The following is a 24,030-nucleotide window of genomic DNA, read 5'->3' as shown; positions in this document are numbered from 1 at the left end:
TTCATCTTGTTCAAAAAGAAGACTTCTGAAACTTTACAGCTTCATACAAGATTTTTTTTTAAGTGAGGAAATCAATGTGGAGGGAAAATGTGGGCAGGAAAAATTCAATGAAGCCACGGATGAGGCTGGTAAACAAAACGTAGGCTACTAAGATACTGTATACTCGGTAAGGGAAGACCACAGATTTGGCTCCGAGCATTCTAGCAGCCAAGGGAAAAAAGGAGAAACATGACCAGTTCCATGATTCACAGTGTCCACATGATAATTTTTCATGGAACTGAAACCTGAAGTAATCTCTCCCTGTGTCATCCAACACTCTTGTTCACATACTTCTTTTTAGAATTAAATTTCTTTAATAGCCAATTTTACTTTGTACATCTTGCGTATAACATGTATTTTAAGACAACAGATAATGTATCTGCATTATTTGTTTTAAAAGAAATAAAATTAATATTTGTATTTAGTACGTTATTTGTGCACAAAGCAACAGGGGCCAGGGAATGGGTTGTGTGTCAGGGAGCAATGACAACACAGCACGATCATTGTTTTAAGACTTCACAAAAGAGAGGTTCACCTTGATGTTGTCTTGGACTGAAATCTATAGCTGTGGCTTTTCCTGACAGCATCATGCACCATGTATTCAAACCGCAAAGTATGTTTGGGGAACATATGATGATTGATTCAACAATAAATTTCCCTGAATCTTTTGAAGACAAGTTGACAATAAAAATAATCATGATTCTAATATTTAATATCTGGGCCCCTCAGCCACAGCAGAAGCAGCCCTACCACTTATGAAGCACTTACTATATGCCCAGTGTTAGTCTACGTACTGTACATATATTGCCTCCAATCTTCAGAATAATTTAAGGATGTTAGTATTAACTATATTTTACAGATGAGGAAAAAAATGAAGGTAGTTAAGTAGCAAATATCTTTGTTTTTAAATTTTATATTATAAATTTTCCAAAATTCACAAAAGTTGAGATTTTACTGTAATAGACCTCAACATATCTCACCAAGATTCAACAACTAAAGGTTCTTCCACATTTCCTTTATCTACCACGTTTTTTCGATGAAGTATTTTACAACAAACTCCAGTCATATCATTTCATCCTTGCACAAGTACATGTTTCTTAAAAAGTAAGAACAGATTCTTATTTAATCCAATACCAAAACCAAAACCAAAAAAGTCAAAGATAATTTCTTGGAATCATCTAATAATTCCTTGGGAGTCACAAGTCAAATATCCCCAATTTTCCCAAAAAGTCTTTTTATAGTAATTTTTGTGTAATTTTTGTCACACTAAAGAGAAATCCACACCCATTAGCAGTCACTCCCCATCCCCCCTCCCAGGCCATGGCAACCATTAATCTACTTTCCGTCTCCTCAGATTTTTGTATTCTGGACACTTCATATAAATGGAATCATAAAAACAAATGTATTTTGAGTGTCTATCAGTTGAGGTACCACTGACAGATATAGATAAGTACCAAATATATATATGACATGGTCCATGTAGGTTACAGATAAACAGTCAACGAACACCAATACATTATATTTGCCATATAAATACTACATTATGAATGCTCTAAGCTCATGGTTTTTATCTTTTCCCTCACAAACATACATAGGAGAAATGATATTCATGTGTGTGACATACCAGTGGGTTACCTATATGTGACAAAAAGCCCAGTTTTCTGCTGGCCACAATTCTCACAATGACTAATGGTTAACCAAAAATGGTAGTTCACCATAATGGCAGCTTAGTGCCTGTGTTAACAACTTCCGGCTTTCTCTCCCTCTCAGGAAAGCGTGCCAGAATGCAAGTCGGAGAAACAGAGATAACATGTATTTTTAAGTTTATTTTTAGCGTATCATTCACAAACTTGAGCACTTTATAAGGAAGGGAGCAAAGAGCTAGTGGTTAAGGGTATAGACCCCAGAATGTACATATTCTCCAGATCAGACTGTGTACGCCCCTTTACCACGTAACAGCTGTGTGAGCTTCAGCAATGATATCTCTAAGTCTCAGTTTTCCCTGTACGTCAAATGGAGATATTAATGAGTATGACTGCTTTCGAGATTTAACACAGAACTCTTATGAAGAAAATCTGCTTATTAAATGTTGGTTACTGGCAATAATAATTATTATGATTATTTCCTTATTATTAACAAATCACACATGCCTCAGAACTGATGGAGCCACTTCCGTTTGCAGCTGTCAGCATGTGTGAAAGTGACCACCAGGAAGGAACCAATGAAGTAGCTCAATTCTCCACATCCTGGCATGTCAACATTTAAGGGCAATAATAACCTGAACATTGAGGATCTGAGAATCAGAAACATAATCAAGATAACTGACTTGTTCTTCCCTCTGCCTCGAGATCCCCGCTAGACCCCATCACTAACTCCATGAAGCTACTTATGGGCTGAGAAGAGCACAGCTGTTAGAAATGTCCATCATCAGCAGGCTTCCCTTTCTGGCATGTTGGAGATGCAAACCATCACCCAAGAAAACCTTCCTTTGCCTGAGCTCTGTGCTCCATCACAACCTGTCATACGCAGGATTTCTAACCACCCCTGGACCTCTCTCATCTGTGTGGTTATTTTCCCTTTATACTAATTACCCCTATACGCTTTGTTCACTATCATAAAATCATTTCTCTTGGCAGTAATAGGTTTAGGTAATACTCATTTAAAATTAAGTCTCAAGGAAGAAGACTGTGTCAGCAAAATTTTATTCTTTTGCATCATGGTCCTATAAGCAATAAGCTTTCTCTTCAGCTTGTATCTACTCGTGGTGCTCAATATAGCATGCAGAATGGAGTATGATGTCCCCACCACTGCTTTACTGTTTTAGTTCAGAAGCTAAAGTAAAGCAACACACAATGGGCACTTCAGAAGCTCCATGTAAACTGCAGGTATCTATTCCTTAGGGAACATGGACCATCTACCTTTGGGGAACAGAAAATGCCTCTGCTCCCCTGACGCATCTGTCCCACAGCAGAGACCAAAGGGTTGGAAGGAAATTACAACACTACCAAGAATTTTCAGGGTGGCAAGGGGTTGGGGGGACACGACCACCCTGAAGACGCTCATGGCACAAAATAAAAGAGCTAATATATAATATACAGAGCCTATCTTTACTTTACAGGGTGAGCCTTCTAAGCTTTAAACAGTTAGCCTGTACCTGCCCAGGAGTGAAGTCCCCCAAAAATTACTACCAATTACAATAATATACTACATACTATTTTAAAAGAATGACGTAGAGACATCCATACTGAAGAAAATATCAAGATGCAGAAGAGTATGTACGGGTATTCACATATTGCTTTTAAAAAACAAAAACAGAAGAAAAAACTAGATGGAAATACTTCAGAGTCTTACCAGCGGGCCTCTGAAGTGTAGAATTTGGAGGGTAGAAAGAAAGAAAATGGAGAAATCCCCTTTTTATTATATATCTCTCTAAAGAGTCTAAATTTGTTATAAGTTAATGATAAAAACACCTGGGGAACTGCTATAATATGAAATAATTTTTTATCAGCCCAAGCAATGTTTCTTTATAAACAATTCACCTTCTTGCATCAGTAAACATCAATACACATGAATAAGAAAGCCAACTAAATTAGAGGACCTGCATTATCCAAGAAGCATAAACTGCTATGTAAGGTAAATAGAAAAACAGATCAGCTGAATTTGATTTGTCCACTTGACCAGAGTTACCAGAAATTTTAACTAAAAAACATTTAAAAATAAAGTAGAGAATTAAAATAATGCAAGAATAAAATGTCATTTTCTAACTCTTCCTTTGGTCATAATCAACAGGAAGGCAAATCACAAGACAGAAATTCATGCATCTCCTGAAAAAAGTCTGATATTTTAGGGAGGAAATCCGGTTCTCTTCTCTCATTATTTCTTGAAAAAAAGCATCAGTGTTTCTTACCTGATCACAAATCAGTTCCCACTTCTTCTCATTGTCATATTGCCGCAGTAATCTGGCTTTGTCAGGGGGTAGGTTCATAGCATTCTGTGAGAAAAAAAGAGAAGAAATATGTCACATTCCACAACAGACTGCTAACGGGTAACTCATGGGCAGACCAAAGAATGCTACTGTGGTTCTTTAATGACTTTTCAAATCCTAGCATCTGATTAACATAAACACCCTATACAAGTCATTTAAACATCAAATCGGTTGAATGGCAGGAGAGAGACTCTGAAGTCCTATGTTGGGACACTGAGGTAGTCTGCTCTGAACTACAGACTTGCATTTCAGGAAAGATAATGCCTTATTTCTTCATTTAATTGCAGGCTCCCAGTCTCCTCAACAAAAGGTCAGAGGTTATTATTGAGAAGGTATTGGCCCAGTTTTTTTTCCCAGGCATAAGAGTCTTTCATTTTGGACAGTGGGAACTTGATTTTGTTATATCCTTACCAAAATTTCCTTAGAAATCACAAATCAGTCCTGGAAAAGTCCTCAAAAGACCATATGTCCAGTTTCCTGCCCCCAGGGTGTTTTATTGTCCCTTGCTTCCCCGGCCTTCCCAAACTGGGAGCACAGATGCTCCCTTTGGCAGTCTTTCCAGTACTTCCTTTTTTTTTCTTTTCCTAGTAGCCCTTTCTTTTTAATTGAAATATAGTTGATGTACAATATGAGGTTAGTTTCAGTGTACTATAAAATGACTTGACGTTTGTATACATTATGAAATTATTGCCGCAATAAGTCTAGCAACCATCTGTCCCTACAAAGTTATTACAGTATCGTTGACCATATTCCTTATGCTGCATATTACATCCCCATGACTTATTATATAACTGGAGGTTTGTACTCCCAATTTCTTTAATTTCTATCTATCTATCTATTTATTTATTTATGGCTGCATTAGGTCTTCGTTGCTGCACGGGCTTTCTCTAGTTGCGGTGACAGGGGGCTACTCTCTGTTGCAATGCGCAGGCTTCTCATTGCAGTGTTTTCTCTTGTGGCAGAGCATGGGCTCTAGGAACACGGGCTTCAGTAGTTGAGGCACGCGGGCTCAGTAGTTGTGGCACACGGGCTTACTTGCTCCCCAGCATGTAGGATCTTCCCAGACCGGGGTTCGAACCCGTGTCCCCAGGCGGATTCTTAACCACTGCGCCACCAGGGAAGTCCCCAATTTCTTTTCAAAGCACTACAGCCCCACCAGACACAGAACAGAAAACACCAAAATAAAACTCAATGAACAGAACCACTGATAGCGTCAACTTTGACTCGCTTTGATAGACAACTATGAGTAAAAGAACAGATGAAAGTAAAGAAGAAAACAGTGCAACTGGTTTTTGTCCCCTCTGTGAGATGACAGCACTCCTTCAGGACATACGTTACCATCAGCAACCTCAATTCTCAGTTTAGCTATATTAGTTTATGAAGTTGGGTTTGCAGTGAGAAATGTACCATGAGCTAAAAGGTGTCTAGACATCAGTCTTCATAAACTCCTCCTCCATCAATACTGCTGATCTATAGTGCTGATCATGATTTTCCCAGGTACATACATATGTTATTACTCAAATGTCCCAAATAACCAATCATACACATTTTCAAGATACTTGGCTTGGGACTGAGGTGAGATCTTTGGGCACAGAACATGGCAGAGTGAGAGAGCCCCAGAAGGAATTCTTATCTGTTCCCCTGGTCTTCCTGTAAAGCTCCCATGCTCTAAACAACTGAGCCAAGTATTCAACTAATGTCTTACAGGTTTAACTGCCCTAACCCCTTATATCAACACTCTAAATCATGCCTATCTCATAATAAACAATACAGCCCCTTGCATGGGTGAATATTCGAGTAGACAAATTCAAAGGTCTTGAACTTATAATGCTCAAGCCCCTAGTTCTCTGGAGGACTTGTACTTACAGAGAAACAGCTCCCTTTGCCACCAGTACTGTCTCATGTCATCCAGTGAAACAAAATTTTTTTTTGTAATAAATGTATTTATTTATTTATTTTGGCTGTGTTGGGTCTTCATTTCTGTGCGAGGGCTTTCTCTAGTTGCAGCGAGCGGGGTCCACTCTTCATCACGGCGCGCGGGCCTCTCACTATCGCGGCCTCTCTTGTTGCGGAGCACAGGCTCCAGACGCGCAGGCTCAGTAGCCGTGGCTCACGGGCCTAGTTGCTCCGCGGCACGTGGGATCTTCCCAGACCAGGGCTCGAACTCGTGTCCCCTGCATTGGCAGGCAGATTCTCAACCACTGCGCCACCAGGGAAGCCCCAGTGAAACAAATTTAATAGAGGCAAGGGTGGGTGGGTTATTCTGACTTAATGGCAGAGAATTAACCTTTGATGATTTTGATAGATATAACTCAAGCATTTCCCCCAAAGCTCAATCTAGCATCCAGACTGGTATGCCTAAGTAGGGAGTAGCTATCCCACTTACTGATTTGAATCTAATAATCTCTTCAGAATATTAATTTTTTAATAACCCCCAAAGCTGACAACATACTTAGAAAATCTTTGGACCCCAGAGATTTCAATGATACTGCCAAGGCTTCTCCATAGAAATAATGGGAAATGGGAAAAAATATTTTCATACGGCCTGTCTCCATGTAATATTTACTTGAACTAGAATAGAAAATAACTACTTGTATTTATTTGTAATTACAATTTTATAATGTTCAGCAACAACTCCTGGGATAAAGCAAAGGAGAATTCCATGTGTGTCTTTCTGAGGGAGCCCAACATTACTGACCACTAAATAACCAGTCTATCATTGCTTATTTGCACCCTAGAGATGGCTCATTTCCTCTTAAACTGAATTTGACGCTCATGTTAGTGCCCATGGGTGTGATTATGCATTAAATAAGAACAATAAGGCCTTCCCTGGTGGCGCAGTGGTTGGGAGTCCGCCTGCTGATGCAGGGGACACGGGTTCGTGCCCCGATCAAGGAAGATCCCACATGCCGCGGAGCGGCTGGGCCCGTGAGCCATGGCCGCTGAGCCTGCGCGTCCGGAGCCTGTGCTCCGCAACAGGAGGGGCCACAACAGTGAGAGGCCCGCGTACCGCAAAAAAAAAAAAAAATTAAGAACAGTAAGATCATAAGGCAGGTAAAATGAGTTTTTCTCCAAGTCCTTATTAATCTCTCATGATATAAACGGGTAAGACAAAGAATGCCTGACCTCTTACAAGGTGCCAAGCCCTGGGTAAGACAGTCTGCATACACAATTTCATCTAATCTTCATAACAAACCCATGGGATAGATACAATTTTCCCCATTTTACAAATGGGAAAACAGGCCTGAGAGTGCTTGCTCAAGGTTGGACAGCTTTACAGAAAACAGGACCTAAACTTAGTCTGTTAGACTCCAAGGACAAACACTAAAAATGCCTCCAAGTGTTTTTTGTTTGTTTGGTTTGGTTTTTGTTTGTTTGTTTTTGTTTTTTTGCAGCAAAGTAAAATCGCAAACAACTGACCTTCTGTTACTACTCCACAAGACTTTCATGCAGAAGCAGTCTGCAAACACTGCTATGGAAATTAGATGCAGGCCCTGTTGTTACTGAAAAGAGAAAGCCAAGATGCTCCTTTCTGGACCAACTTTTATTTTAATAAAACAGTCTTTCTTTCAAATGTTTACGAAGCACCACCCTTGTACAAGCACTGTGTTCCACAGCACAGTGGGGAACCACACAGATACGGTCCCCATGGAGCATCATATTATAATAAGAGAGGTAAAGATGAAAAAAACTAATCTTCTCAAACTCTGGTAAGTCTTGATAGAGGTTATCAGAGGGCAAGTTTAGATTGAACGATCTCTCAAGGAAAAGGTAACATTAAGATAAGACCTAGAAATGAGAAAAGGTGAGCCAGGTAAAGAGTGGATGGCAGCTTTCTGGGCAGAGAAAACACAGAAAAGACACTAAGGTAAGAAACAGCTGGACACATCAAAGAGCTGAAAGTGAGTCAGTGTGGCTGGAGAGAAAGTAAAAGAGAGGGAATGAGGGAAAGATAAAGTTGGAGAGGTGAGTCAAGGCTGTGTCATGCCCAGCCACGGAGGACTGGGGTGAAGACTCTTCCTTTGACCTAAAGTGCAGTGGGAAACCAGTGAAGGCTTGTAAGCATGAGACGACATAAAAAGGAGAGTTTTCCCAAGATTGCTGTGGGTGCTATATGGAGAACGGATTAGAAACAACACAGGTGGAAGCAGGGGAGCCAGTTAGGAGGCCAGGGCAGTAGTTCAAATGAATGGTGGTGGCTGGGACAAAGCAGAGGGCACATCAACTGAAGTAGGTGGACAGATGTCAGAAACAGTACGTGAAATTGACTGGGTAGACTTAAGGGCTGAGGAAGGACGTCTGGCTTCTACCTGGAGTCACTAGGTGAATGCTGGTCTCCTTAATGAGAGGGGCACACTGCAAAGGTGGAGCAAATCTGGAGGTGGTGATGAAGAATAAGACTTCTAAGTGGCCCTGGTTAGGTCTAAGATAGCTAGGAAACATCCAAGAGAACAGTCAAGCAGGCAAGTACGTACACAGTTCTGAAGGTCAGAAGAAGGGTCTGCATCTTTCTGAACGAGAAGAGTCTTAAGAAGTCTTTTTGAACCTGATGACTAGTTATTGTCAGAGAAGTTATTCAGCATCAATACACCAAAACTAAAACTGTACTTGGTAATCATTCACCAAGCATCTAAAATCACCCCTTCCACAGGGTCAAGCCTCTGAGCAGTTCAGACGGACATTGCCCAGCTTAGCAATTCTACAGGGACCGCAAGGAAGCAGCTCCATCTAAAATCAGACCCTGCACAGAGGCCTGGTTGAAGTTTAGGCCTGTTGTGATTAGCTGGCAAGAACTGCCCATAGACTTTTTAGAGGGAACTCATTCCCTTTGTGCTGTATAGGGCAGGCCTCTGGAGTCCAAGCTAAATGTTTGCGCAGGTAATTCCTAAGAGCCCAAGCTATTTTCTGAGGAAACTATTGGCTCTCTTTCCAGGCACTATTACTGCCTGTATAAAAATGGACTGCCCTTCTATCTGGCAGAAAATATACAACTTGCAAGTTGTCCTAACACAGTGACAACTCCGCCTCATCCATACTTAGTGACATCTTGACACAGGGCTCTCCTGTCCTTCCTTTCCTCTGTCAATCCATCCAATATGTAAGCACTGGGCTTTGACCACGTGCCAGCATATCTGCACTGCAGGCATAGGAGAGAATTTAATCACAAAGTTGCTGCACTCAAGTACACGCCAAAGGTCCATTGAAGACATATGATATTTGAGTTGAAAAGTTTAGTGGATGTTAATTATATATTTTCTAGACTGTGTAAGTTCCTAGCACAAATAAATTAGATCATCCAAGAGCATTTTTTTTTCTGTAAGGAATGTCCCTTTCCTTTCCACCTGACAAACTTCAAGAATCAGCTCAAATATCATTTATCACTAGAACCTTCTCCCAACTACTCCAAGAAAATATACCCTCTCGTTGGGCTCTGACAGCAGTGTATACATCTCTCCTTTACACCACCACACACACTGTACCCTAATCACGTTTGCCTACCTGAATTCCTCCATGGACTAAGTACTTCAAGGATGACTTCTTTTGTTAATCCCCAATATCAGGCACAGTACATGGCAGACAGTAGGCACTAAACAAGTTGCTCAATCAATGAAAAGCAAACTAACTCAGTCATGCTGTTCAGTCTGAAAATATCTTCACTGATTTAGCATTTATGCTTCAGCTACTAACAAAGTCTACACACTTAAGAGCATTTCTGTTTCTTATAAAACCTCAATCAATGACAATGTCTATTACTTATTAATAATTATCTTTCAAACAGGAATTCATGGGGGGAAAAATCTTCAAGTTCAATTCTAGCAACATTTCCTCGAAAAGAAAAATATTTTAGGCATTCTTCTGCCACAAATAATAAACCATGCAACCTGCACTTTGTTTTTGTTGCCAGTAAACTCAAATCAGTATCAACTGTAATAATTAGTCTAATCCAAGGGGTAGTTACCTTTATGGTCTATATTCTGGTTTTATCCTTACCTATACTATTTTACACTGCTTTTAAATGCGCTTTCTATCTTAGAAACTCTTAAAAATAGAAGATTTAATGACTCGATAACAACGGAATATGCAAGTTCCTGGGTACTTCATGGAGAAATTAATTATGGTTAAAAGAGTCTCTGAGAGTCTATACATTAGAAGTAATACTTATGGATGAATTATCATATACAACACAGAGCAGAATGAAGGTATCCAAACCATTCAGAACCAAATAAACCCATGCCCTAGAAATAGAGTTTTCTGGTCTCAGCTCTTGTCCTGGGTTCATGGGAACAACAAAGACTTGCAAAGTATTCTTCTTTTCCCCTGATATCCTCAAGGCTCCTGTTGAGAAACCCACAGCCATATGCAGTGACAGCAGTGAAAGTGAATCATATCAAATACACCTTATGTAATATAGTTTTGTTCTTATAATCTCTAAATTAAAGCTTTCAAGTATTAAGTCACCAGACTCCACAATGGAAACTCTTCTGTTACACAACCTCACCTGCATACACTTTACAAGCAGTGTTGCTTATGGAAGGAGGGAAAAGATGGCACTAGAGTAAGAGCTGAGACCACCAATGGCAGTTCTTGAATGATAAAGGTCCAAACACTTTATGAGAACTCAAATGAAGGAGCCATTACTCTTTTTTTAACGGGTGGTAAAAAACACATAATACAAAATTTGCCTTTTTAACCATGTTTAAGTGTACAGTTCAGTAGTGTTAACTATATTCACAGTGTCATGCAACAGCTCTCTGCAACTTTTTCATCTTACAGAACTGGAACTCCATACCCTGAATAACTCCCCTTTCCCCCACTCCCTGCAACCATTACTTTTTGCTACAAAAAGCAAGGAAATGTGATGGATTCCAACTGGACGGTTGGGCAGCGCAGTAAAGAACTGCATTTAATGAGGCAGCGTGGGGCAGGGATTTACTAGTTGGGCTTTGGAGTTAGACTAGCTTGACTTTATCACTTATTGTTGGTGATCTTGGACCACATAACTTGAATCAAAAAGCAAATCCAGAGTTGAAAAAGCCAGTAAATGAAATTCAAAACTGAAGGTCAGAATCCAGTCAGAATCCAAGCTAAGGGTTAAAAACAAGATGTAACATTTATTGACGGTGTGATACATCTCAGGCCCTTAAGCTCTTTGCATTCATTATCCAATATAATCTGCTTTAAAATCATGACAAGCAGGTATTATCTTCTCCATTCAACAGAGAAGGAAACTAAAGGGCAGGAAGGTTAAGTAGCTCTTCCACGCAGCAGACAGGTGAAAAATTCCAAGGCTCAAAAGAGAGGTCTGTATGATCACCCTATTTCCGTGACATTTAAGCTATAATGTTTCTAAAATATGACCTGAGTGAAGCAATCCAACAATTCTACTTGAATAACCAGAGACACAGTCATTCGCATGCAAGGGTAAGGCGAAAATGCACATATTTATTAATATTTTTAATAAGCTATTAACATTTTCAGACAAAATACTGGCACTTTAACAGAATCCTTCAATTTCTTTAAAAATATAAACTACAAAACACCCCCCAGGCCAAAGTTAGTGGATCAAATCTGTAGATAGCCAGGTACTGTCTCAATTTCACAAACAATAAACCCTGTAAAATATCAAATGAAGGCAGAGATACAAATATGAGGTAAACTCAGGCTTCAATGATGCAGAAGGAGAGAAGATCAATACACCAATACACAACTGAACGTGTTATGTAATATAACCGAACTGCAGAGAAGAAGCCATTACTTTCTGTTAAGGAAAGCAAGAAATGCTATGGACTGGGCTTGGATGTGCGGGGAGAGCATAAAGATTGGCATTTAACGGCATAATATGGTTTTTAATATTTGGGCTCTGAAGATGGGCCACTTGGGGTGCGATCCTCGGTACATTATTTAAACTAAACCTCAGTTTCCTCACTCGACAAACATGGAGATGGTGTTGGTGATACGAGAAGGATGATGATGGTGGCGATGATCCTACCCGTCTCACACAGTTTGAGAAAAATTAAATTGGATAATGCTCATAGTTAGCAAGGAGTAAGTACATGGAAAGAGGTCAATATATTAGATCTTTACTCTCATTATTTTAGGTGAACAGAGGTATGAATATAGCGTGAACAGAGGTATGAATATAGCGTGAACAGAGGTATGAATACAGAAGGCAGAGGACTGTGAACCACACAGAATAAATCAGAGGGTAAGGAGTGGGTCCTGTGAGAGCAAGTTAGAAAGGCAGGGTCCTGGACACCAGACCACAGACTTTCAAATTTACTCTACAGGCAGTGGTAAATCGTCAGCCAAGGAAATGTTTAGGAAAAGCCAGCCTTGGGGACCTCAAAGCACACTAGGTAAAGGGTTGCTCCTCCTCTGTTAATTCTTCCCAGATTGTCATTTTTCCTTATACCATAATTGGGACATCAAGTTGAGTCACTTGATACTGAATAATGCACCAATTCTCCTAAGGGTTCACTTAAAGTTGCAACATCTGAGGCAGCAGGAGGGTGGCTGCAAATTCAATACATGACCCACCCCTCCATTCAACTAACCTCAAAGCCATTTCCTTCTATGCCCTATGCTCTTGTTCCAAGCAACTACCTGACATCCTAAATTTTAATATACTCCTAGCCTAGAGAATGCTGCTGAAATACAGTCAGCTTCCTTCCTGGCACGGGACTCAGGCAGCCAGCCAAATAGTTCCCCAAAGTGAACCATCAGTCAGTCATCTTTCATTGTCACTGTTATTTTTATTTAATCATTGAGGGTATTAATATCATTCATGTGCCAGCGAAACCCACAATAGGAGAAATGAGCCTGGCCCCTGATCTAGTTACATCTTCAAAATGAAATCTGACTGGAAAGCTGTCCTTTCTGGGGAACCTGTGAGAATGAGACGTTTCTCTTATCTCCCATTCACAATTTTCGCTACAGCCTGCTTTCTTGGAAGGCTTTCCTTTAGGACTGACCTAAATACAAAGGACTCCTCCATAACATTTTTATAATCGAAAAAGTACAGAGCTGGAAGCTTGTGATATTTTAGTCCTATTCTGTTTTTTAGAGGTGACCAAACAGACTCCAGAAAATGAAGGCAATGTTCAAGTTCGTTTAACTGGTTATTACCAGAGACAGAAAAAGAATCTGGGCCAACATGCCTTCTATTCTTTTCCCACTATCAAGAAAGAAAGCCCACTTACATCTGTCGCGTGTGTGCGTGCACGTATGCACATATATTTTAGAAAATCCAATCAGATAATGCCCGTAGAGTAGTTAGCACAAAGTTCTGCACACAGTAAGCACTCAGTACATGTCTGACATTGCTACTCTTGTTATTATCATTTTAAGGAATACATGGAATTACTATTATGCTCTCCTCCTACTTTAGTAAGCCTCCATCCTTCCTGACTACACAGGTTTACTTATACCATAATAATAATTACCAGCACTTGCCACTGTCTCCACCATTCCTCCTTGACTTGGGGCTTTGTATTCAGAGAACAATTCATTTTATTTGTAAAATTATAAACCTCTACAAACTTACACATTTGTTTTTACCGATAAACACAAACTAAAACAAAAATTTCCCGAAGTCGCTTATGAATTACCTACTGTTTTAAATTAATCACACTTTCACTACCCTTAGTAAATCGGAATGAACAAGTGTTGATTGTATATATATGTTCATATTATTTATATTTAACTGCAAGGTCAGAGCATCATCAAATAAGGGTGAAGTGGATGGGAGAGCCCATGGTATCTACAGAATAGGAGGGCATAACTATAGTAGTCTAGGCCAAGTTTTCCTGTGGCCCATCTTTCTGCGACTCCCTGTATCAGTAGCTTAAGTGATTCAAAACCCAGCAGATGCCAAAACCACACATCCCTCCTCTGGCCATCATGCCAACTCCTGAAATACAGATTCTTACCATATTCAAACACAAAGGGAATAAATGGAAAGAAACACTCATTCAAGCTCTTTCAAACCTCATATCTGATTTCCATCAGAGAGACCTGATGTCTGATTCCTTGACATGTTTCCGGAACCCAGTTGTTTACCACCTGTCTGCCAACTGCTATTCCAGGAACAGTGTCCACCTGCACACGCTTGTGTACTCGGATGGGGAGTTACACAAGAGGCCACATTTAAGATGTTAGAAAACTGTTTCATGGGCAATCATTTGACAATATAAGAGCGAATATAAGGTTTGCTGGCACAGTCAAAAATCCAGAGAAAGGGTTCTTGGTCTATTGATAAATATCAACATCCTATGACATAAAATTCTTTAGAGTAAAAACGTTTTGAGAATTGAAGATACCAAACTCAAATTAATTGCAACATATTAGATAGCTGGATTCCATCACAATCAAGCCGTAAGAATGGTACCTCTATCACCTGCTGACCTAAAACAAGTATATTTTTTCACCCTGCCCAATCCCCCTGAAAGTCTGGCCTCCTTCTCCCCCAACCCTTCCCCAGCAGCAAGCCTTCCCTTCTTAGATCACTAGGATCATCAATAGTCGCTTCTCCCCTTTCACAGCAATCACTCTGGAAGACTACTGAACCTGGGCTCCATATTCAAGGTTGGCACAACTTACTGCCTCACGCTCTTCCATTTCACAATGTAGATAATCAAAGGAAGAAAACAGTTCAAGTTTATGCTCAACTAACATCACATCTTCTGAGATAACAGGAAAAAGATTATACTTTGATTTAAAAATAAAGATTTCTGGGCTTCCCTGGTGGCGCAGTGGTTAAGAATCCGCCTGCCAATGCAGGGGACACGGGTTCGAGTCCTGGTCCAGGAAGATCCCGCGCACCTAGAGCCCGTGCTCCGCAGCAAGAGAAGCCACCACAATGAGCAGCCCGCGCACTGCAAGGAAGAGTAGCCTCCACTCGCTGCAACTAGAGAAAGCCCACACGCAGCAACGAAGGCCCAACGCAGCCAAAAATAAAAAATTAAATAAATTGAAAAAGAAAAGCAATTAGGATTAAAAGTTTCCATTTAAAAAAATTAAAAATAAAGGTTTCTGCCATGATTGTGACCAAAAATTACAGCCTCAAATCTACAGCTTTTCATTTGTAAACAGCCACAACTTCAAGGGCAGACTTGCTGTCATAGACAGAACAATGGCCCCCAAAGATATCCTCACTAATTCCAAGACCTGTGAATGTTTCCTTACATATTAAACTGATATTTGTAGATGTGGGGTGGGGGGGAGGAAACTGATGTAATCACAAAGGTCTTTAAAAGTGGAAGTATAATAATTTTCTTAAAAACCGGAGGTTGGTGAAGACATAGAGATATTGGAACCCTTGTATGTACATTATTGTTAAGAATGTAAAATGGTGCAGCCATTGCAGAAAACAGTGTGGTGGTCCTTCAAAACGTTAAGCATAGAATTAACAGCTAACCCTACACAATTTCCCTCCTAAGTATATAACATATCCCAAAGAATCAAAAACAGAGATTCACACAGATACCTGTACACCAATATTTACAGCAGCATCATTCACAATAGCCAAAAGGTGGAAACAAGCCAAGTGTCCATCAACAAATGAATGAATAAACAAAATGTGGTATATATTATATATACAACAGAATATTATTCAGCCACAAAAAGGAATGCCATTCTGATACATACTATAACATCGACGAACCTTGAACACACACGTCAATGAAAGAAGCCAGACACAGAAGGTCAAATACTGTATGATTCTATTTATATGAAAGATGTAGAATAGGCAAAAACAGAGACAAAAAGTATATTAGGACTTACCAGTAGCTGGGGGGAGTGCAGAATGGGGATGATTGTTTAATGAGTATAGAGTTTCTGTTTGGAGTGATGAAGAATTTGGGAAACAGGTAGTGGTGATAGTTGCATGACACTGTTAATTACTTAATGTCACTGAACTGTACACTTAAAAAATGGTTAAAATGTAAACTTCATGTTATGGATATTTTACCAAAATAAAAAAATAGTTTAAAAAATCGTAGAAGGTGGCAGACCAGAGTCAGAGGGGAGAAGTCAGAGTAATACAATGTGAAGGACGTGACCAGCCAATGCTGGCTTTGAAGATGAAGGGGCCACAGGCCAAGAAGTACGGTCAGCCCCTAGAAGCTAAAAAGGGCAAAGAAATGGACTCTCCCCTAGAGCTTCTAGAAATGGAGCCCTGCTGAAGGGCCTGATTTTCACCCAGTAAGATCCCTGTCAGACTTCTAACCTAAAAAGTATCAGATAATTAAATTAAGTTGTTTAAAGCCACCATGTTCACGGTAATTGGTTACAGAAGCAATGGAAAACTAATACTCTGGCTGACAATATTTTGGCTCCCCCAATGCACAGCTTCCCTCTTTCCGCAACACCAAACTCCAAAACTTTCATGTCCGCATCTCACTGCCAATGATCAGATGCATGGTTTCCATTTCATACGTTGTAGATTTAAACAGATAAAAGCTAGTACTTAATTCAACAGTAGGAAATGGAAAACCTTGAGGGACTAGACAATGTCCTAAGATTAAATTACTGAAAAACCTAAAAATAAAACTACCAGCGCATGAAGATAACATGGTAGGAAATAAAACTTGACACTATCCATACAACCAGAACAACACTGGCGCAATTTAGGTTTCACCGCAACAAATGTTCATCAGGCCCTGTTTCAAAAGATTCATAGCGTCTCTGAAGACAAGCCCCGTCAAAACAAGCAGGAAAATTAAGTCTTGAATGGCAGGGCTTCTGACACGAGACAAGTCTTTGCTGTTCTGATCCTGATTTTCCCCTCGTTAACCTGCTAGGTAGCTTTTTGGTCCATACCTCATAATTGTGGAAAAGACCATCAAGTAAAGTTTTGTGTCAACGTGAACAACCTCCCGGTATTAAAAGCACTACTTTAAGTACAGTTTATTATAAATCAGTTAATTCAAAAAAGCTGTTAAAAAATAACTTAAAAAAAAACCTTGATAAACCAATTTGAAAACTTTAACAAGTAAAATAATGTGTGGGCAAAACACCCTTTACTGTTTTGAATTACTATTTAAATGCCTTTATTTACTATTAAAATGTCCTGATTTTTAAGTAAAAAAAAGCACTACTTTAATGCTGCTGGTATTTTTGTGGTCAGTACCAACCATCAGCAAGTTAGTTCACACACATGATGTCTAATGGGAGACTTTTCTATTTAAAATTTTTAAAAGCGCTTAACTGTCATAAAAACTGAAGAATTCCCCCAAATAACTGACATTAAGAATAAAAACATTCAACAACTTCAAAATATTTTTGAGGGTACCACTGGTCACATTCTATTTTACTGATTTATCCTTCTGCCCCTACAACACTGCAAGTCCTTGGACAGAAGTCCTCTTTATAGCCCCAGCCCCCAGCAGAGAGCCTAACACTCAGGTGGTACATAATAATTGTGTGCCGAATTCGTCTCAGCCACACAAGCCATATTTTAATAAACTAAAGACACCATTCCTCCAAAATCTTTTACCTTCTTTTTAACTAATAAAAGATCAGGGCCACAAGAGAAGTGTCAGACTCAGCCATCATCTATTTGCAGGTAGTTATTAAATATTGTAGAATACTACCAACAATGCCTATTTAAATCCTATAAAGTAAATATATATATATATATTTAAATATATATATAGAAAAGGTCCAAAATGTATCTTCTCCTCTCATCCTCCAGCTGGTACCTGATCTGCCCATTCTACAGCCCCTACTCCATCCTACTCCTCCACCAAAATCGACATCTCTACCTAGGTCCTGGGTCTTCCATATACCATGCTTAGAGTTGCCTTTTCTATGTATTATCTCCAGTACTACAGTCCACCCTTAAATAACACAGTTATTCAAGGGGGGAGGGGAGGGAACCCTCCCCACAGTCAAAAATCCATGTATAACTTATAATTGGCCCTCCACATTTGTGGTTTTGCATCCATGGGTTCAACCAACTGTAGATTATGTAATTCTGTGGTATCTACCACGAAAAAAATCCATGTATAAGTAGACCCATACAGTTCAAACCCGTTTTCTTCAAGGGTCAACTGTACTTGTTTTGGGGACCAAACATGACTGTGTATGTTGTCCTACCGTTTCACACGTGTAGGCTTTTTCTCCAATGAGAAGGAAAGTTTCCCAGCATACTGTGATATCTTCTACAGTACTTAGGACATGGGTAGACACATAAAACATTTAATAAACATCCATTAGTTAAGTAAACACTCCCAAAGTACCAGCCAAACCAAAACCTTCTGATGTTTGGTATACGGTACTTTAGATTTTACACATGTACTGCAAAACAACTATGACATTAAATAATAGAGTATTTATTAAACAGCTGAACTAAATCATATATTACAAACATGAACTCTCAGATACTGGGGAAGAGGTATCTCTTGTTTGGGGTGTAGGTTTTCAATCTTTGTTGTTTCTAACTAGGAGAGTGTGAAATAAGATACACGTCATTTGATTTATTCCTGGTCTTATATTCTCACAATACAGCGATATGTTCTAGGCATAAAGTGCTACCTAAGTGTATGATCTGGTCTCAGTCTAAAATGAGGAAGAATGGTCACATTTGCACTGCATGCACCAAGAAAAGCAACAAGAACAAAACACCTTCCAGGGAATGCAAACACCTCCATTTACAGACAACGGATTTCTGGGAAGCAGCCCCCAGGGCGTGCACTACTCAATTCTAAGTGCTAGACTTGGGTGTGTGCGAGAAAAAAGAACGAGAAAGCACACAAGCAAAGAGGGATGAAGAAGCGGAGGGGCAGGGGTGGGGATCCATGCAGTCGGATCCCCTGTGCTTCTTAGCTGGGTAAACCGCAACAGTAGGCCTGGGGGACGTGACCCTGGCTGCTGAACTCAGCACACCCCCTCAATATGTTCTGGATGTAAACACGTTTCTGTTTCCTACAAAGCAGTGTTATGCTTCTCCAAGAGAGCTAGAAGTATTTGGGAAAATGCCAAAATATGACAGTGGCCATTTAATCTTTGCATTCTTACATTCTGTAACAACTCTACTCTCCCGACTTGAGATAAACCATACCCAAGTCACCGTGAACCAATTTATCCTACTGAAAATTAAACCTCAAGTTCAAGTCCTAAGGATCCCAGGGGTAAAGCAATACAATTTATTCAGTAATCTCCACCCGAAGAGTGTGCCAACTTGGAGCACGACTCTGATTTGGATTTGTCTTCTTCCAGAGAGAAATTCAACTCCACGTGAACTCCAGCGTAAATGAACCACTGTTGGATACTAAGCTTTAAGGAGAAGTGACAGGATCAAGAGAATTTCCAATTTGTGACTTGAAAAACGACCTAGTACTCACTTTACTTCCTAAGTGAATCTTTATAACCTGGTCCTGAGATGCAGCCCTCCACACACACGCTCCTACCTCAGGGGTCTGTAGGCCTGTGCCACCGCAATGTTGCATCCTAGCCAGCTGGTGCACTGACACATAGGTCCATTCATTCTCCCTTTTTCTCTTCTATACATATATTTATAAATGGTAAGCACAATATATTCTCTGTTATTCCACATGGTTGGCCAATAAAGACACTGTTTAATAGAGAGGTGCCACACATACAATGCATGATTTTAAAATGAATAGGATTTATCAAAATATATTAACACAAAAGCCATATTATCATAACTTAATCTTTCTTTAATGACTCTGAGAAAACTCCAAGATTTTACAGTGTTTTCTGGTCATCCCTATAGATAACAATAATAAGCTTTGTGGTTGGAATTACTGACGTCTGGGTTCAAATTCCAGTTCCTAGCAGTTCATTTCGGCAAGTAAATAAATTTCTCTGAGTATCAGCATCTTCTTCTGAAAATAAGGACAGAAGAACCTCCCTGTTAGGGTCACCGTGAAACATGTATACCTCTCATAGCAGGAGACACATGGACAGCAGTGTGGTGTCTACAGAAGAGACTGTGGCTGGGGACAAAGACTCTGGCCTTCAGAGCTTAAAAAAAAAAAAAAAAAATAGAACTTGAGTTTATATCCTAGAAGTGAACTTACTTGCTGTATGTTCACTAGCAAGTCACTTAACTTTTTTTAACTTTAATTTCCTCACTTGTAAAATGAGGATGCTATCTACTCCGGGGTATTTCCAGAGGAGGCTGACAGAAGAGGCTTTATACAGTAGGGTTGCTGTGAAAACTAAACATTCAATGAGTGAACACATGTAAAATGTGGCATTAAGTTCAGTGCCTGACATAAAGGTTCAATAAACTTGTAGCTATCTGTACCAGAATCCAATACAGCTAAATTCAAGCAGGGGGGTGAGGGAGATGGGTACATCCCAAAGACAATGTCTTTGAGAGCTTCTCAACACACTTGTAAGACTTTCTGGCACTATAAATACAATGCATTTTAGCCAGTAGTCCAAATGATGAACTTAGGAGAAATGTCTATATTTGTGGTTCCTAAACTGGGTGCCAGAGCATCCCAACACACTATGACAATCCCACAGGGAAACTGCAGAATTAGTTTAAATTTCTGAAGGAAGCAACAAAACTCAAACTCTACTGACACCACTACTACCCTGAAGTAGCTCAGTTTTTATTTTAATTGCACTATATTCCTTTCCATAATGGCGTACCTTTGCCAAGTTGATTTTCTTTTAGCGGTTGCTGTGACAGAAAGCAAGTCTTGGGAAAAAATGGAAATTCAAAAGGAAATGAGAGTGACAGTATCGAATTGGAATTCAAGGTTAGAGAAGTCATGCAGTGCCCCACAGATACATACATCATCTATATGTAATTGTGTGTCTTTTTTTTTTTTTTAAGGAACACAGTGAAAGTATTTTTCTTTCAATTTACATGTAATTATTTTTTCAAACAGCCACTAAGTTATTAGGACATAAACACTTATTAAGTTGCTTGGATATACACACTTATCAAACAGAGTACCATAGGTATTCCTTTTGGCCTCAGGCACCATGAAAAATTGCTGAGACACCAAAGGCACTGTGAACTGATAAAGTGTAGAAACCTCTGGTGTAGATTACATCCACGCTTTCCTCCTATCACACCTGATTACAGCTTTCTGGAGGTATTCTAAAATAAAAGGAACCTCTATGAAGAATTTTAAACTTTCATCTTGAGCCATATATGTGAAGTTGACTTGAGAAAAATATACATAAATTTTTTCAACTAGATATATAAAATTTTATCATGAAGAGATTTTTCTGGGGGTTCCATGTAAACAAAGTATCACACGATATGTTATCACCTTAATCACCCTCGTAAACAAACTTCATTTTAGATCATTTTTTTTTCACATGTAGTTTCTAAAGAAATCTTTCAGGCTAAACACTGTGCTTCAAAAACCACAGAACTTAGTTTTGTGAGAGTATTATTCAGAAAGCCCTGTGGTCCTGGCATAATTATTAACAGTGCCTTTCACTCTTAAAAGTACTCCAATGTGGAAGATTAATTTATGGCCACCCTATCTTAAAGAACAATCACATGCTGAAGAAATTAAGATATGATTGTTTATTTGGAACAAAGCAAGAGTGAAAATTGTAAGACTGGATTTTAGTTTTTAAAAAACCCAATAGCAGACACTCAAAAGACTAGGCTGGGGGGCTTCCCTGGTGGCGCAGTGGTTGAGAGTCCGCCTGCCGATGCAGGGGACACGGGTTCGTGACCCGGTCCGGGAAGATCCCACATGCCGTGGAGCGGCTGGGCCCGTGAGCCATGGCCACTAAGCCTGCGCGTCCAGAGCCTGTGCTTCACAACGGGAGAGGCCACGGCAGTGAGAGGCCTGCGTACCGCAAAAAAAAAAAAAAAAAAAAAAAGTAAAAAGACCAGGCTGGGACCAGATGACCCTTAGTATCCTCCTTCTAATCCTGCAGTCCTGTGACTCTGAAGTCACTGGGGGTAAACAGTGAATCAGTACTTCCAGTGGCCAGACCTACTGATGACATCAGGCTCTGCACTTTGCATATTCTACACAGGTTTTTAATAAGTTGTTAATAATAATTAATGATTTGTAATAATAATAATCCATAATAATGTCAAGTAATAACTTGGCTTTACTTAAAGGAAATACCCCAAGAAAAGCAATTTATTCTAAATTCTCATTTGTTCAAAGGTTTTTCATATTTCACTTTATTTATCCAATTCACTGCAATTGGATCTTTTCACTAATTCCACCAATCTTTTTTCTTCTAACTCTCCAACCTACCCTTAAGCAAATCCTAATTGTTTTTTCATAGAAAAACACACTTCTTATACACCAACACTTTATTTCCTTCCCAAGAAATTCACTGACTGGAAAGTTTTCATGTTGTCTCCTGTTCTCTAAAAATGAAAGACAAAACGATTTTGTTTTCTCCTCATCAAACCTCTTATGCCTCACGGTGAAAAAAAAAAAAATCTTTTGACTTAGTAAAATACAGACTTCTAAAGATTTGACTTAGTAAAATACAGACTCCTAAAGAATAAGCATACTCATGTCTGACTGTCCATAACACCCAGGCCAAAAATACTACAAATAATTTCAGCTAAATAGAGGGAAATATCATGAGATATCTTCCCTCCATTTCTGCTGAACTGTGCTTCAAATGTGACAGTATTTCAAGACAAAGTTAATTCACTGGTTTCATTCTTGCTTTTCCCTACAACTTAGTACTTTCCACATTTAAGGCCTAAGATGAAGGTAAATAACAGGGGCATCTCCCTGAATGTCCTCAGTGGTATGAACATGCAGATATGCACATTCCTAGGCCCCAGCCCGGAAGTACCAACTCAGGAGCCCTGGGATCCAAGCCCAGGAATCCACACCGCCTGCAAATCTCTGGGGGAATCCTCATATACATAAGGTTTGAAGATATGATTAAAAAAAAAAAAAGTGCCTCCGTGCATAACCGAGAGGCTTGATTCAGTACACAGCCCATTTACTCTTTTCTTTTACAGTTTTGAGCATGAATGCATTTATATATTTTTTTAACATCTTCAATGGAGTATAACTGCTTCACAATGCTGTGTTAGTTTCTGCTGTATAACAAAGTGAATCAACTCTATGTATACATATGTCCCCATATCTCCTCCCTCTTGCGTCTCCCTCCCACCCTCCCTATCCCACCCCTCTAGGTGGTCACAAAGCACCGAGCTGATCTCCCTGTGCTATGCAGCTGCTTCCCACTAGCTATCTATTTTATGTTTGGTAGTGTATATATGTCAATGCCACTCTCTCACTTCGTCCCACTCACCCCTCCTCCTCCCCTGCATTTGTATTTTTAAAAAGCATAAAATAAGAAACAGCTATGAGGGAGACAGACAGGTTTTTAAGAAGTCTCCCTGCATGTGGATAGGAGGAACCAGGGGAAAAGAAGTAAAGATCAGAAATGGACCAACAGCTTCTCACTGTGAAAAATGTACAAACAGATCACCTACCAGAAGCAAGGGTAGAAACTCATTTGTAGAAACTCATCTTGGCTCTTATTTTAAGGATTTTTCCTTCTATACTATCATACTTTCCCCAAATTTGCAGACCCTTAGTAAAGAACCCCAACAGCTCATTCCTATCTGCAGTTCCCTCCTTATGAGAATCTATGGTCCAGGTAAATAACATTCTTGATAACACACTAAAGTATTTTGCTCCACTAGCTGTCTTCTCAGCACAGCCACCTAACAAACCCCGAAATCTAGACAAACTTGGTTACCAAATCCGCCCACCCAGGTATGTAAGCAGCATTGCTACAGGGTACCACCAACAGGTTAACCTGTTTACTACAGAGTGACAACCACCACTTCTCAATGGCACTCAACACTGCCCATCCAACCGTCCTCATTTCTCTGACCAACTCACTCTGCATACACACTGCATTAACCCTTTCCAGTCTCTTCAAATCTCTGTCCCCTCTCCTCATTCCCTCCTCAATCTAGCCTCACCTGCTATGCCTCACAAAGGAAATGAATGAATGCCTTTCCACCAGAACTCTCTCTACTTCCTGCTAGGAAATGTACAAACCTA

The 24,030-nt window shown here is 39.7% G+C and overlaps 1 protein-coding gene across 2 annotated transcripts in view; it reads right to left on the bottom strand.

Annotated features, from left to right (window-relative positions):
• Positions 1 to 24,030, bottom strand: part of FMNL2 (formin like 2) — a 305,055-nt gene that overhangs the window by 124,582 nt on the left and 156,443 nt on the right. For both annotated transcript variants that reach the window (XM_082840757.1, XM_082840758.1), the window contains exon 2: positions 3,947 to 4,030. In XM_082840757.1, the coding sequence (XP_082696883.1) occupies positions 3,947 to 4,030 (84 nt within the window). The remainder of the gene's footprint in view (positions 1 to 3,946; positions 4,031 to 24,030) is intronic.

This window comes from Leucopleurus acutus (assembly GCF_964270905.1).
Source record: "Leucopleurus acutus genome assembly, chromosome: 6".
Lineage (NCBI taxonomy): Eukaryota > Metazoa > Chordata > Mammalia > Artiodactyla > Delphinidae > Leucopleurus > Leucopleurus acutus.
The sequence above is the reverse complement of the archived record's forward strand: the minus strand, read 5'-3'. Positions and strand labels throughout refer to the sequence as shown.